The sequence below is a fragment of the Serinus canaria genome, chromosome 2, assembly GCF_022539315.1.
Source record: "Serinus canaria isolate serCan28SL12 chromosome 2, serCan2020, whole genome shotgun sequence".
Lineage (NCBI taxonomy): Eukaryota > Metazoa > Chordata > Aves > Passeriformes > Fringillidae > Serinus > Serinus canaria.
In genome coordinates, this window is record NC_066315.1 from 82,725,031 (window position 1) to 82,741,821 (window position 16,791).

Consider the following 16,791-nt stretch of genomic DNA (forward strand, 5'->3'; position numbering starts at 1 on the left):
AATACTATCTCTTAATGAAGTACATGATATCATGAGATGATATTTAATATTCTTCCCTGTCGTGTGTGTAATTAAAACCAGCAAAATTGCTCAGTGTCTAAGGTGGCCTCAGAGGCAACATGCCTAATGACTACTAGACTGCAGGAGGTTTACCTTGAATAAATTACAACTGCCATTGAAATTCTGAAAAATGGTTGTGTGGTTTTTAAAAGAATGAAGAACTTAATAAAAAATTTTAATGCAAATAGTTTTTTTATGGGTAAACAATGAACTAGAGGGAATATGCTCGCCCTCTTTTCCCTACCCTCTTGTTTTGTTAACCTCCAAGAGTTTTGCTTCTTCAGGACTGTACCTTTCTGAGCCTTCCCAGAAGCAAACTCATACCTCACAAGGCTGTAAGGTTTTCCTTTTGCTACCACTTGAGTTACCCTCAAAACTTTTCCACCTTCATGAACATCTTGCTCTTTTGTCCTGCTGCTTGTATTAACAAGCAAATCCAATCTCCACTTAAAATACAGGAAGAAGGGTTCAAGGTGTGAAGACCTCTCTTCTTACCAGTCTGTGGCAATACCAGTCCATGCCAGTTTTGGTTCCTGATTACAACCTCATTGCACATGACTTTCATTTATAATTCCAGAAATTAACTTGATTTTTTGGATTGTTTCCCAGATGTAAGTGTATAGTAATGCTTTAAATTCTTTTCAGTGAATGTGGAACCAGATTTTAATGGACTTTGCTATGGTTGTGGGACAAAATGAGTGCACTGGATCAAAAGTCAATGGAAACTTGTCTTTAAACAGAGAGTCAGTGCCTATTCAAAAACATGCAAAATGACAGAAATCAAGCTAAAATCAGTTATTTGAATGTTTATATTCTTCGTAATTTTGTGCTTCTGCTTTATAATTTGCCTGTTTTTCATTATACTGTCCTCCAGGTATCATGGTCATATGTTCTTAGTACAGTACTTTTTTAATAAATTGTTTTAATTTTGCTCCGGAGTTGAATGTCCAGAGGTTGAGAAAACAAGTGAAGTGAAAAGGATTTGTAGACTATGGGGCTTAGACTGGAGTGGTAAAATTGAGAGATTTAAGTGAATCAATTACTGGTCATAGAGGTAGCCCATCTTCCAGCACTATCCTTGAAGGCCAACCAACTATGCCCATCACCCCTGTTCCTTTATGAGCAAACAAGAAACTGTAGAGTGACACCAGAACTTCAGCATAAATGCAGCGCACATGCCACCACCACACAGACTGCACAACTCTACTAATACATATGCATAAAGAACACACCCCTGCAATTTAACCTGGGGAGCTTTAAATGGGATTACTTGGCAAATACTGTGTACAAATTTCTACTTGCACTTACTTCTTAGGGCATTATTTTTCTATACAAAAGAGCAGCTAGTGGCTGAACCATGGGGAAGTTGGTCCTTACTGTTAATTCTTGGGACATAAAAAGCAAAAGCAAAACCTCTCATCATCTCAAACTCATCTTCTAATATCCACTTGCATTTTTACACTTTCTCCTGTGCTAAGATGTGGAGTACAGAAGAGTACTTCTCTTCTGCCTTTTATAAAAGGTATATTTGTTTTTCTAGAAATATTCCTGCCAAGACTGTTTGCGAGTAACAACAGGTGGCTAAACCAGATACCCACAGAGTAAGCTGAGTATTAATGGAACAAATATGTATGACCATAGCTATGAATACTTTGTGTTTACAATTTGCACCTCAATGCCACTGGTTAAGATCTTTGTCAGGTATTTTCAACATTAGCCCCATATGCTACTTCACTATACTGGTCTTTCTCTGACTATTTCCCACACCTCTGAATTCTCCTCCTGCCTGCCTGCCTCTCAACCCCTCCCCCTCCACCTTCTTTGTCCATACAGATAATTTACAGTACCTGCAAAAGTTGTGACTGTGGGATACTGCCATTTGTTTGCTGGCACCAGGCAACCATTTGTTCGGGAAAGAAATTCTAGACACAAAAAGGAGACAATTGGAAGTCACATTATATTGAAACACTTACAGAGAACTAGTGACATTTTCTTCCAGTCATTAATTTTTTTGAACTATCACTATTAAATCAATTTGGAGATTCCCTGATACAGAAAGTAATACTAGGGCTTTTCAAGTGCAGTTCTTCCCTTCCTTCTGCTCACCAGATGCCCATGCAGACACATTGTGGGTTTTTAAAATATCTGATATGCAGCATTTCCTAAGTGCATTTTCCTCTCACTTCCCCTTCTACCAAGGACTTTTGGGGATCTCTAACAGACTCTACTTTCTTGGGAAAATAAAGATGAATGGTCCTGCAAGCTGAGTATGCAGTGACTCCTTGCTTATTGCACCAATGACTTGACTTCAGATTTATTCCTCCAGTTTCCCTTTCATCTGCTATGTTTTAAAATTCCTGTATAATTTGGTACACTGAATTTACTATACACAGCAATGACAGGAAATCATTCTTAAAGTTTTTAAACATTATTTGAAGCATGGAGACATCCAGAAATGCCTGAAATAAAACAATGACTGATTATAACAAGATGAATCACAACAAAAACATTTCCAGTTTAGAACATTTGTCACTCTTCAGGCAATATAAATTTCAGTCTTTAGGGCATAAAGAGAAGGGCTGAAGAGGGATCACCCTTCTGCCAGGTAAGTTGCACAATGAGTTATGAAAGCTAACATTTACCAGCCTCTCTTGAGGAGAAACAGTGCCATATGGCAACAGCTAATGCAACGGATAGGGAGCCTTCGCATTCTTACACCACAAGAATGATTTATTCTGTGATTGCAGGAGCCTGGGACTGAATGCCAAGCATTCTGGGTTTTAGTCCCATGCTCTGTTATTAATTAAAATATACCACATGAAACTAATGCTCTAGCTCCTATGATACCAAAACTTCTGTACAACGCTCAGATGTTCATGGGTTATCAGATGGTGAGATCAACAGAAGTGAAAAACTAGGAACATGCTAGGAACTAGCATGTACAGAAACCTTTCACAGAGTAAGTGAAGGCACAGACTCTGAAACAAGCACCAGCAGATGACAAATGTACATGCAAGCACACGTGTGAGGATGCAGCAACTGTGCACTTGAATCTACAAGGAAAGGAATGAATTTATCACCCACAGTTACTTCAGCAATGAGTTTAAACACGACCTCGTGTTATCTTTTTTCCTTCTTGCACCACAGATGCCTGACTGACCCAAAATCTGTCCTTACCTAACCACCTCTGGATTACCCATCCTCAGCTATCTCAATTGGTTGCACCAGCTGACATTGGTTCATGACAACAGTCTGCTCCAACATAATTGTTTGCATAGAATGTGAAAAAGTCTTCCTCAGATGAGCAGTTACACAGTAACCAGCTTAAAATTACAACAATCAAAGAATCTTAAAAATCCAGGAACAGGTATGGAACGCAGTACTATTCAAGCATGGGTATATCAGGGATATAGAGAGGACAAGCTACTGTGATCAGTAAAGGCGGCAGAGCATACCAGGTGCCATAGGTGAAACAATGTTCGATATATGTAACAAAAAACTGGAAATTCCTTGCATTGAGTAAGTGCTTTAGGGGTCACCCAGATGGGTTTGGTGTTTTATTATTACAGTAGGAAATTGAAAGGTTTGGATACCTGCTTGTTATGTGATGAATTTGCTTTGAATCAAGTAACTTTGATGATAATGAGTAAATTGTGCTTCTGATTGTTTTTCTTGAACTAATGAACATTTCCCTGTCTTGGTCACTCTCCAATGTAACTACAGACATTTTGAAACAACATTTTGAAATCACCTGGAGTTTTTAGGCTAGGAGGAAAGTACAAGCAATTTAAACATTGGTTAAAATTTCTTTGGAAAGAATTCTGTTAGTTGGTTGCCGGTTTTTTTTATAATAAACGTTTAAGACATAACAGTGCCCAGCAATGTTACTGCAATCCACCCCTCTGTGGTGTAAACAACTAAGTAATGAGACTCACCATGGGATTTTTGAAAAATTCGTATTTTGCGTAATTCTTCCTGAACAAAAATTTACTTTCACTTCCCATGGTGGATTCCACTTGAACTATGAGCTCATGATCTTCCAAGCACCTCTCTGTGGAAAAAGAACACGATGTTAACACACAGCCAACCAGCAGGAATGAGACCAACTAAGAACAGAAGTTAAAACAACCCAGTGTAATTCCATTAACTTTTAAGAAATTAGCAAAACACATTCTGACTTTCAAACCATATTGCCATGAGGCAATACTTTACTTTGTAATGTATTACAAAGTTTACCATTATACAACAGTGTTCTTCAAGGAATTCCAATATCAGGACTTCATAAGCACAGACTTTTGAGAAAACAATAGATTTTTTGTGTGTGTGCAGTAGGTACAAGAATAGAGACAAACCTCTTCTTTTGGCACTGGTTGTGTGCTGTGGAACTGGCAAGGTGGACAGGTTTAAAGGGAAAAAAGTTACAGAAAGGCCACTGTTAGGTCTTGAACTATCACAGAAATACAGTGTTGTATTTGATCACACTCTATAAAACCAGTCCATTTCAAGGTGAACTTCAGGCCTTTATTGTAGATGCTAGACAATGGGGTTTATTATGAAAGAGGTCAAAGGATCTACTTTACAGGAATACTGACAGAGACAAATGTTTTGTACACATGACAGGGCAATTTTCTGCTCTAGATTTGGTTACAAGGTAACTGCCCATAACCACCACTTCTCTGGTCAAAAGAATGGCACATCAAAGCATGAACAGATAGCTTAACAAACCCAATTCACTGAAAGCAGTAACTCGAAAGAAGGCAACTGGCTAAGTGTGCACTACTTAATGAACTCATTATCTTGACAAGTCTTCAGAACTTTCTCAGGAAATATTTAGGTATTTTTCAAAAGTTTTAACTAGTCAGTGCTTTCATGCCTTATATAACACAAAATTTAAAAATTAGGTCAAACAAAACATAACTTTTGAAAAACTTTAAACAAAATGCCTGTGACTTGCTGACCAAAGAAGTTTGGAGAGTCCCGTACCCACTTTGTGTTCCTGCAATGCTTGTATTCCTACAGTAAGAAATGCCAGAATGCCATCCAAGTTCTCTTGTGGTGTTTTCAGGATAGAAAGCAAGCAGTCATTGGCATCTCAAAAAGAGCAAGCTCTGGAATATCACTTGAATTGCTGAACTCAGCAGATTATGTGGTGCTCTTTGATTGAAAATTTAACCTATGACTGAATGATGCCATGATCTTTTTCTCTTTCGCTTAGGCTGTTAGTCATCACCAGCTCATTGACGACTTCAGCATTTACTGTGCATTTGTGAAGTCCAGCCTTGCTCTAGATTGTGTTTCCAAAGGGGTTAACATTGAAAAGCCTCTATAGTGGGCTACTCTCAAACAAAGAGCTGTTTCTTAGTGCATCAGGTGTAACACCACTTTGAAGGGGTAGTTCTTTGACTAATGTGCACAACAATACTACTACAGGGTGGCTGTTAATAAAAGACATTTGGCACCACCTCAGCATTCATCATCTAAACCTACATGTTTCTAGGGGCTTTGCGGATAAAGTTTCAGGTATTGCTAATCTGGTGCTACTATCATGGTTTTTAAGCAACTGGTGAAGTCAAAATTCCTCCATATTGTGATGAAGACTATAGGCCTATGAGGGTGAAGGGCCTATTTTTTAAATTATGCTTCCTCCAAAAAACATTTAATTACATTGGTATGAAGTTTTATCACAGTATGAACGCCGAAAGATCACACGTCCTGTTACAGTCTAGTTCTGCCACCACCCAAAGTTGTGGTCTTTGCTTTCCTAACACATTAAAAATTGCCTGGTAGGGACAAACTCTTTTTTCTCTTCTGAGGAAATGAAGTATAGATGAACATCTGTCAATTGATTTTGTATTTCAAGGTTTAGTTTGTGTAAATATACGTAGTGCCTGTTTGTTAGATGCTTTAGACAACTGACCTAGATATATTCTGTTACTACATCAAAACCCTTCTGAGATTCTGTTGTGATACTCCTACTGATTTAATGTTTATATTTTCATTTTGATGGTCAAAGCCATCTTGGAGAAAAGGTGCAGCACTTCATAGCATGTGCATGTAAAAAAAGAAGCTAGTTCTGGTCAGTTTGCTATTACTTCATAGTAATACATACACTTGGGAAGTACTTGGCAATTTGCACTCGATTGGTATGGGATGAACTTAACACATAAGAAACTCAGCCTCAGCCCTGCTTTGAGCTTCCTGATAAAAAACTAGAAGCACAGATGTCAGCCTGCTAAGTTCAGTTCAATAGGTCAGTCTGTCTTCAAGTGGGATTGCTGTTGAAGTGACCAGAAATGTGTCCTTTCAGTTTATCTGATAGGCTCCACTCAGTCTCCTCTGCACACTTCCTGGAACAGACTTTTCCCCCACCCCACCCAAGTTAATCTGCATTTTTATCAGAACTTCTACTGAACTGTAGCAGTGATACAAGGTGGGAAAAGGAGTTGGATTCCATCATGAACAACTCACAGGCATAGCCCAAAATTCCCAATCAGAGAATCACTGTACAAATGACAGGTGGACCCCTGTATCTAAGAGCCTGCCCTGATTTTGGATTTAAGCAAGCGCTGTGCTTAACTGTTCCACTTTCAATTCACTCATATTAAGGGAAATCAATGCACATTAACAAAAAAATCTAGGTACAAAACTGCAGCAATGCTTTCTTCTAACCCTCACATATTTCAGAGTCCTCTACATTCTCTCCTGCTTGAATTGTATTTAGTAAGGTGTACAGTCAATTCTGGAAATCGAAAAATGAAGTGTGTAGGTAGGGAAGTATTCTTTCAGTGTCCAGGCACATATAATCATGTGAACATTTTCGCCATTATTCTTTTTGTTAATGTCCGATATATAGATCTCTGTCCCCATCCTAAATTGATGATAGTTAAGTATGGAATAGAACATAGGGAGAATACCACATTTTATAAATGTGGTATTTATAAATATAGTTAGGTATACTTATAGTAGCAAATGAAATAATGGGACCAATTCAAATTTCATAGACTGCTTAAACATTGACTACAATGTGCTTTAGATATTAGCGGTACGATGCAGCAGGAACCACTTTCAAATGTCAAAATCAAAAAAGTCTGAGGGCAATTTGTCACATCACTGCTTCCAGTGAGAACACAGATATTTTGTGCAGTCAAATAGGTGTTTAAAGTCATGTGTAAGCACACATTCTCTTTGGAATATACTTGGCTATGTGTGTGAAATGAACAGTGAGGTGGGAAGTGGGACCTCGAAGACCAAAGCAATGATAAATATGCAGCTGGCTTCAAAAATTTCATCTTGTCCTCAGTCTGTTCAATAGTAAAACAATGAATGGGTTCTGCAAACCAAGCTCTTTTGGGAAGTACTATTAGGCAAAATGCAGGGAGGAGAAAACACAGAGAACTAAATGAAGGAACTCCTCTCTTTTGGTGGGCTTCAAGACTACCACCTAGAGTATTAAGTCAGCAAGGATGTATTGTATAAGAAATAATGTCTTCTAGAAACACACAATTCTGACTGCTCTTTAACCATATTTCTCTTCACACTATGTATTTATTCACCATTGTTTCATACTTATACTAGCAATCTTATATCTAGAGGAACAAATATGGACCATCAGATGCCTGATGATAACTTCATCCAGGTTGCAGTCACATTACTACCTTGATCTGACAGTCTCTAAAATACAGGAAAGCATGGAAGCTACAGAAGAGCTAGGAATAAGCAGACAAATAATAAAAAATTCAAACTGCAACCAACACTGGTGGAAGCATGAAAGTTGGTATTTAAAGTTTATTGAAGATATATACTTAAGACCCCAAATTCAATAAACTGGATAATGTTGTCTCCTGTTAAATCAACTAATTTATTCCCTTTTCTGTCCTCATCCTTTCAAATATACGAAATCTGTATAATTACACTTTTTTGAATTCTTTAAATATTTTTTTGTCTGTTGGCTTTACATCCCCAAAGGCTGTGTTACTTCTCACACAGATCTACTGCATGGCCTCCAGGGGACAGCCCTGGGACCGTCCCTGTGGAACCAAGTTTGGTGGCTGCTGAAGCCCCAACCTGCACACCCCACTTCTCTGGGGGCCCGCTTTGTGCTTCAGTGTGAGACAGAGGTCCAAGGCAGGCAGGTCCCCATGTATATAAATGCAGCCCGATAAGTATCTTGCTCTTTTCCCATCATTGTTAATTACCAAGTTATTTGTGTGTAAACAGAAGCTTTTGATTTCCTAATCAGCCTCCTGCCCGATTCATTCAGAGATGTCACACACCAGAGTTTGACAGCACAATTAGTCACCATGGAAGCTATTGTGATGTCACAAACACTGAATTGTGGCATCATTGAATGAATCTGGCAGGAGAAGGATGTTGGTTACAAAGGAGAAGGCTTCTGTTTACACAATACCTTGGTAATCAGCAATGATGGGAAAGAGAATATAGAAAAAGAGCCTGGTAGTTTAATGAGCATTGATAAAACTGAATATTTGCAAAAGTTTTTAGAAGTGCATGTGGCGTATTAAGCTACGGAGATAAAGATTCTGTAATTTATACCTTAATTCTTCACCTCATCCTATGTCCTCAGAATAGGAAGTGTATCACAGACACAGACCAGTGAGTGTTTCGTGTTAATTTTTTCATATATTTCTACATTAGGAGAGATAATAAAACCATTAACTAATCAGGATATCTTACGTCTTTGGGGTTTTTTTAAGTGTTAGTCTGCGGAGCAGTGAATTTATTAGTGTTTAACAGTATTGGTTTAGGGCATCACATTTCCAGCAAATCATTTCCTTTCTTTATTCGTAAGGGTTCTGAATTATATTTTTAGACATAAAACCCCCTCTGTTAGCTACAGATAGCATTCACAATTCCAGGGCTGGCGATTGCAGCTTATGATTTGCCTTCCTCTGTTTTCTAGAAAAAACATTCCCCATGAAGTATATTGACTAATACTCCAAATGCTACACTTTTTAAAGCGTTATTGTATGCCATGGAGAATTATAGATAGCATTATCTGAGCAATACGCTGTGGCGAGCTGCACAGCAGAACCCTGTAACTAATCAGTGCCACAAAATAACAGGAAAAGCAAGACTGAATAACATGAGATCCTTTCAGGTACTGTAATTAAACCAATTCACGGCGTTATTTAATTCCCCACGGTTCTTCCTCTTGAAACTGTAACCATGACACCTTAATTTCAATCAGGTGGAGGAGCTGCTGCATGGAGAGCAGATACCACCGCTGGTCCAGAAATTGCCCATGGATTTGCGGGTGGTGCCACCATTTTTTCCCTGCCTGAAATCAAGTTTAGCCAACCCCCTCCCCCACGCCAGCATGTCTAGCTTTCATAAGCATTACTGTAGGTATGTAAGGCTGAGTCTGTTCACCCAGGTCTCCCAGCTGGTGATGAGCTGAGCTGTTTCATAGGACTGTACTCTAAGGATCAAGCTTAATTTGCCTAAGCTGTTTATTTGCAATAGCTTCAGACACAGCAAGGTAGCAACAGAGTGCTAGCGTGAAGATTAGACAATTCTTCTTTTTTTTATAATAAAAAAAAACAGAGGATGGGAAATAAGGGAAGGACTTTAAATGGCTTAAACGCTTAACACATCAAATTGTAATACACAGAAAGCACGTATGTGATTTCAGCTAATTGTACAAATAAAAGCAGTGGAAAAGAAAACGTTCCGTCTGGAAGCACATTTATATGAATTACACATCTTTTATGTTCCCAGGTAACCATGCCACCCCTTTGACCATTCCCTACCTAATCCTAGATGAGGGTGATGCTCCACTAGAGTCCAGCTGTTATCATCCACACAATGACTTTTGTAAACGAGCAGCTGACAGAGGTCCCTGGCTGTCATGTCTGCTAGAATCTCGACCACTTTGCTTGTTCCATCTTCACTAAAGACTTTTACATCCTGCAACATAAAGGGTACACTTACAGATCAACAGCTCTGAACATAGGCAAACCACACAGCTACTGTAGAAAAGCATCATCCTCTTGGTGTGAGGGTTCCAAGCACCTTGGCAGCCAGGACAAATGAAATGGATGATTCACTTTATAACACTTTCTCTCAGTGCCCCCTAGACCTATTTCCCCTCCCCCCTCCCCAACACATCCCTGCACTAAACAAAGATTCAGCAGGGTTAATATGACCACGTACACAGGAAAAGTGAAAGAGCAGGTTCTGTATAAAACTGTGTAAGGTAAGCAAATGTGAAACAATGTCGAGAGAGTACTTTGGCAACAGTGGGCGAGAGAAATCACATCCAGTCAAACATACACAATTTTCATTGTGATCCCATCAGAGGCCTCTGAACATTCACAGAGGAGCAGGCCAAGACCCCAAAGATTAAAAATGGCTCTCTTGTTCCCCACTAACTTTTGATTGTTTCGTGTGGGGAAGTCCCACTCGCAGTTTGCCAGCAAATCAATTACCTAGCACAGTCCACACATTTCTCTCCCTGCCCTGACTTCTCTTTTGATCCTAGCTTGAAAGTAGTTTGAAACCAAATGTGCATACGCTGCGCATCCTAAATATCAATGGGGACGAAAGAACAAGTCAAGAACCTTCTCCCCCACCTCCTGAATTATACAGATGCTTTCCTCTTTGCATTGTTCTGCTCAAGCGAGAGACACTTTCCGCAAAATTATTTCTCCGGGCAAATGTGCAGGTCCCAGATTTAAATCAACTCCGTGTTTAAAATGCTCCGCATCCTAGCGAGAAAAGGATAGTCTAACAAAAACCTAGAGGGTAATTCGATATGGAAAATCTTACCTCAACGGCACGTAAAAGGCAGCAGTCGGAAGAACAAGATGGCATTTTAAATGGGGATTGCCTCTTGAGAGTTAGTTCTCTGCCTCCGCCGACCCTCTGCAGCCTGCGGCTGGGCGCCCGGGGTGCCGGCGGCGTCAGGGGCGGCCGTACCCTACCTGTCACGTAGCCCCTGCTATGGGGACTGTTTCTGGGGAGGGAAACAACTCTGCCGGAGCTCCACTCAAAGGGTTACACGCAATCTTTGCGGTAGTGAATCAAACCACACTGTGCAGACCAATCCTAGCCCTCCCTCCGACTGATGTAATCATTTCCCACACACTATCAGACTTCCAAATTATTCCCGCCTCCCCCACCTCCCCCCCCCAAAGAAAAAAAAAAGAAGTACAAAGGAAATGTGGTTTTTTTATGACGACCTCGGGGCGCTTGAGACCCCTGGGGCGGCGGCGGGGCGGGGCGTGGGGAGCCCGGCACGCGTGTGCTGCTGCCCCGGCGCCGGTGCCGGTCCCGCCCGCAGCCCGGCCTGCCCGCGCTGATGTCATCGCCTGCAACTTGGGCACTTCAACTTCTCCGCCGCTCCCCGCCCGGCCCGGCTCCGCTCCGGGCCCCGGCGCTGCCACCGCGCCGGGGGGGAACGAGCACGGCCGGCGCCGCCGCCACCCCCCGCTCCCCGGTGCCCCGGCTACGCACAAATTCGAGCCCAGTGAGGGAGGAGTTAAAGCTTCATCCAGCCTAAGTGACTCAAACCCGCGCGTTCAGGAAACGGCTTCATCTGACAGCAGGGATGAGCCAGCTCTTTCAGAAGTGGGCTCTGAAAAGAAGAGGAGGGGGAATCCCGGTTGCTCCGGGGAAGGCATGCGTGCTGTGCAATGTTACGGCTGCACTGCTGCCAACGCTTAGCCAAGCCAGAGGCATCCTCATACACGCAAGAATTTGTTGGGCGTGGGGGTGCCTCCGTTTTCTGTCCTGCGGGCAAGTCTCTGTTGTGTCGCTAGCGCCGTGTCGCAGCAGAGCCCCACATCACACCCGCAGCGGTCCCGGCCCGCTCCGCCACTCGGCAGCGCGCCCGTGGGACGGGGGGACACGAGTGGATCGATGCCCGAGACACCCCGCAGGCATCGCACTGCAGTGTGCGAGTGGGGAGAGCAGCTCTCATGCTCCCTCCCAGGATGGACAAGCACACCGAAAAGCCAGTATGCAGCAAGACAGAAAGTAGCTATTTTGTTTGTTTCAGTGGGGAATGCCAAGGGCTAACACCCGCTTAATTTTTTTTTCTTCTACTTATATAGTATAGCCATAGATTGGACCGAAAAGTTGGTGGTGAAAGAATTCCTTCCTACTTTCAGCTTACTCTGCACGTAACTGCACTTTCTGTATTGAAACTAAACTATTTTGGATGGATTTCCTGCCTCGGGAACCAACCTGGTGACATCATTCATTCATTAGTCACGAGAAGCACAGCCCTCTGCTCTCTGCCTCAGCATTCACAGGGGAGCCCGAATCAGGAATACGCCACAGCAATCGCCACTTTCGCAACACCTGGAGGACAAACCCCGCCCCTTTTCCTTTCCTGCTGGGAACAAGGCAGTGATACAGACAGCACCTGATCACTGTCAGCGCCAAGTCCCAGAAGAGAGGCAAAGCTGTTTTGCTGAGGGTGCCTCTCCAGCCCGTGCAGGTGGACAAGAGAGAGCTGTAAGACAACCACCACACTTTTCTCTGCTCCCAAGCATGGAAAGCCTTAATGCCGTGTGGCCACTGGAAGAAAGCTGCAGCTGTCTTTTATGCTCATTCATGCTCATCCATTTACTTCTCAATATGAAGTAAAGGGGTCAGGGGTACGTGTCCCACTCTCCCCCTCCTTGCCCAGAGTCTGAGCTCGTGCTGATGCCGATGCCAGCCCCTCTTAAGTACCGCAGCATTCCAAACTACTGGATACCCAACACTGCAGTTTGGTGTACTACTACTGTAATGCCACGTTCCCTCCTCCAGAGAGCCAGGCCCTGGAGGCAGCACCCACTATCCCCACACCACAGCCACTGTGGGAATTGGGTTACAAACATGGATATGTTTTTTCATGGGACCAGTCAGCCCTTTGGGTGTTAACAGGGCCCTTAAGGCACTCCAGGGACTGGAGTGCAATGGGTGGGCACCGTGAATGCAGCGCTGAGCAAGTTAACTTCACTGATTATTAACAGTGCTGTGTTTGCCATCCAGGACAGTGCAAGGCCATGTATCTCCACTGACATCACAGATACAAAACACTGCATCAGAAGGGGATGTAATAGCCTGAACTGAACCCTGCCCCAGGGGATGGGAGAGAGGCAGAAGTGAGATGAAACCCTGTGCCTCTGCAGAGGCAAGAGTGCAACAGCCCCAAGAGGCTTACATGGAAGGTAAGGGGATTTTATGCCACCACACAACGCAGCAGAGTTATGAAGTATAACCACAAATATGAAACCAGCTTGACTACAAAGCTTCACCTCCAACATTCTGACAGTTTCTGTGACAAAAGACACATATAACAGTATTTCTGTATCACAGAGGGAACTGAATTTGAAGTCAATTGGTCAAATGCAACTCTCTCACTTTTCCCTTTTCTCTCTTTCTTTTTTCTTAAGGAAGCACCTCCCACTTTAAGGGCTCCCTATTCAAACTTCATCCAGCAGAAACACTGTTTAATTTCCAAAACTGATTTGGGGCTTATTATCTACAAAGGAAAACTAAGCAAGATTCACTCGAATAAAATACTCCAATAATGAAAACACTTAGCCTGATGAGAGGTTCAAAAAGTTAGTCTGACACTTTTGCACTGCATCCCTCTGAGAAATGCGGTGAAATGCAACAGCAGACTGCCTGCAACAGTGATTTACAAAAGGCCTTAATTACGTCAGCAGCACAAGGCACCTTCTATTCAAAATTAAGGTTAAGAATGCTAAGCCAACCAGAGCGCTATATTGGCTGAACATTCAGTGCTTTACAGCGCAAAGGAGCAGATAACAGACTGCACCATTGTTCTGGGAAGAAGTCTTCCCCCAAGCTTTTCTTTTCTTTCTTCTAAAGACAAAAAAGACTTTAAAAATTAAAAATTTAAAAGAACATTAATATTCATCACTTCAGAGGTTTCATATAATAGGTCGCATATCTTGAGTATCTTCATGGCTGCTTCATCTCCCAGCCTCAGTTCCTCAACCTCACTCAGTATTTTGTGTGTATCAAGTAATGAAAATATTTTAGGAATGTAAAGGGAAAAAAAAAACACCACCACCGACAAAAACCAGAAAACCCAAACAGTCATGTGATGGTCACATCATTTCTTCTCCGTTTCTTATGCTATTTCTTTCCTTTTTCTTCAAAACAAAACCCATTACTATACACAATGATCACAGAAATTCACTCTTTTAAATAATGTTATGCTAAAATCTTCAGTTGCAAAGAGATTTACATTTGCATTCTACAATCTGAAATTAAACAGCGAAATTTGTATCAGTGCAGACCAACCCATGTTATCCTGGGTTATGACTCCAAACCTAAGAAAGGAAGCAGCAGTTATCAGAAGGCCCTCTGACTGAAATCTAATATATGAAATGTTTCAGTACACTGGTTCTTTTAGAGTCTCCCTTTATAAGAGATGTAGATCAAAGACTTCACAGAAAACTATTAAAGTACACTGAAAAGTCATCACTAAGAGCTGCATAAACAGAAAATCGGTCCAGTAAGTTTTGACTTCCATCCCCCAATTTCATTCATCAAGACTGTTCAGACATGATAATCATACAATCAGTGAGGTACATAGAAGGAAAATGGAACTGAAATCTATGTATGTACCTTGTGCAACCAGAAGTGCTATTTACTGCAGAAGGAACTACCAGGCAGGTACTTGCTATTTTCACTGGAACTCTGTTTTGATGAGATTTTTTTTCTAAAAGCTTTTTATAATCAAAGCTTATCAGCTCACAAGAGCAAAGTCAGAGTCACTGGAGGAATGAGGAAGCTTTCAATACGGATCGGTCAACACAAAGCTGCTGAAGACTCAAGCTCAGCCTGCAGGCTACCCTTGAACTGCTATTTGCCTGGTTGAAAAAGCAACAAATAAAGGAGGGTTTTGCTTCCTAAAGTTACAAACCTTTGATAAAGAAAGGCCTCTAAGCATGCTCTCTGCACACCCAACAGGCAAGCAACTCAGTCGACCACATCTAAATGCTGGAGCACCAGCCGGTCCCTTGTTACTTGCCCAGCAGCATTAAGGCACCTTTATATGACATGGAAAATTCAACTGCTGCAATGAAATAAATATATTAAATATAAATAAATAAATATAGGTCAACCCTATGGCTCTTTTTGCCTTCTCTGTTGCACTGTTCATTCAGGAAAACAGCCCTTCAGACAAACAGCAGTGGTAACAGCAATACAACGTGGAGAAGATCACTTATACACAGGGTATCAGATAGTACTTCCTTATAAAAGAAAAAATCCTGTGAGGTATTTGATCATTGCTTCCCCCCCCCCACATATACACATAAAACCCTTGGAAATGCTGAGGTTAAGGTTCTCATAGCAACATTAACTCTCTCCTCTGGCATACACTATATTTAGGTACACATTTTAAAAGCCTATGAACAACAAATGAGAACAACTGCTGTACGATCAAGATCTTAGTCTATGACTTTCATATTCAGAACAGTAACCTCAAAACAAAATCCCACAAAGCCCCGCTTTTGTTGGCAGTGTTTCAAAATGTTCATTCTGTCCCCCTTCACTGAGCTACTGAATTTTAAACCCATTTCCAAGGGTCAGAAAAATAACCTGAGCTGAAGGGGAATCACAATATCATCTTATGTTCAGTTCTCATCAGAACCAATACTGAAGTCATAAACTCCATGAGGGTTGTACCAGCAAGAGAGGTTTTGGAAATCACAGAGTTGGGCAGGGCAGGATTAGTGCTGGGTTCAAGTCAGCATGGGTATTCAGAAGGTTAGCTCCTCTGAAGCCATCATGTATGGACACCCAGTCACACACGCGCCCAGTAATTTTGGAGAGTTACATTCCTAGTGAAATTAAGGGAGAGAGATGGAGCAACTCACCATCTAAAGCACACAGCACATGACAAAGGCTCCTGATTCTGGACTTAACAGCAATGCTGTAAGCTACGTTGGCTGAAGTAAGGCCACTGTGGTGATTAATCAAGCAAACATCTCCCTGCACTATTTACATCATGGTTTAACCCCAAACAGCAGCTCAGCCCCACACGGCTGCTCACTTACTGCCCCCAGTGGGGTGGGGGAGAGAATTGGAGGGAATCAAGTTAGAAAACTGATGGGCCGAGACAGTTTAATCAGGAAAGCAAAAGCCATGCACAGGAGCAAAGCAAAACATGAAATTCATTCTCCATTTTCCACGGGCAGGCAGGTGTTGAGCCATCACCAGAAAAGCCCATCATGAGTAACAGTGGTTTGGGAAGATTAAAAACCATCACTTCAAACGTTCCCCGCCTTGTCCCCATCCTTCTTCTTTCCCCAGCTTCATAGGCCAAGCAAGATATCAAATGGTACAGGATTTCCCCTGGGTTAGTTGGGGTCAGCTGTCCTCACTGTGCCCCCTTGAGCTTCTTGTGTTCCACTCCCCTCTTTGCTGGAGGAAGGAATGGGGTGAGGACCAGAAAAGACCTTGCCTCTGTAAGCACTGCTGAGCAGTGACTAAAACATTTCTGGAATTATCAACACTGGTTTCATCATAAATCAAAAACATGGCCTTATACCAGCTACTATGAAGAAAATTGACTCTACCCCAGACAAAACTAGCATAATTACACACTGCAATTGTTGACATTTGAGCTTAAAGAAATAAGCAAAGTGTGTTATGTTGCATGTATACAAAGCACGTTAAAAGGAACGTATACAATGAGCACATTTGGGGTACTACTGAAGTTTAAAATAGAAATATTGT

The 16,791-nt window shown here is 41.8% G+C and overlaps 1 protein-coding gene across 6 annotated transcripts in view; it reads right to left on the minus strand.

Moving 5' to 3' along the window:
- GRB10 (growth factor receptor bound protein 10) overlaps positions 1-16,791 on the minus strand; it is a 144,878-nt gene that overhangs the window by 14,066 nt on the left and 114,021 nt on the right. For all 6 annotated transcript variants that reach the window (XM_050970361.1, XM_050970359.1, XM_050970356.1 and 3 more), the window contains 3 exons: positions 9,831-9,987; positions 3,996-4,111; positions 1,908-1,982 (listed from right to left, as the gene is read on the minus strand). In XM_050970361.1, the coding sequence (XP_050826318.1) occupies positions 1,908-1,982; positions 3,996-4,111; positions 9,831-9,987 (348 nt within the window). The remainder of the gene's footprint in view (positions 1-1,907; positions 1,983-3,995; positions 4,112-9,830; positions 9,988-16,791) is intronic.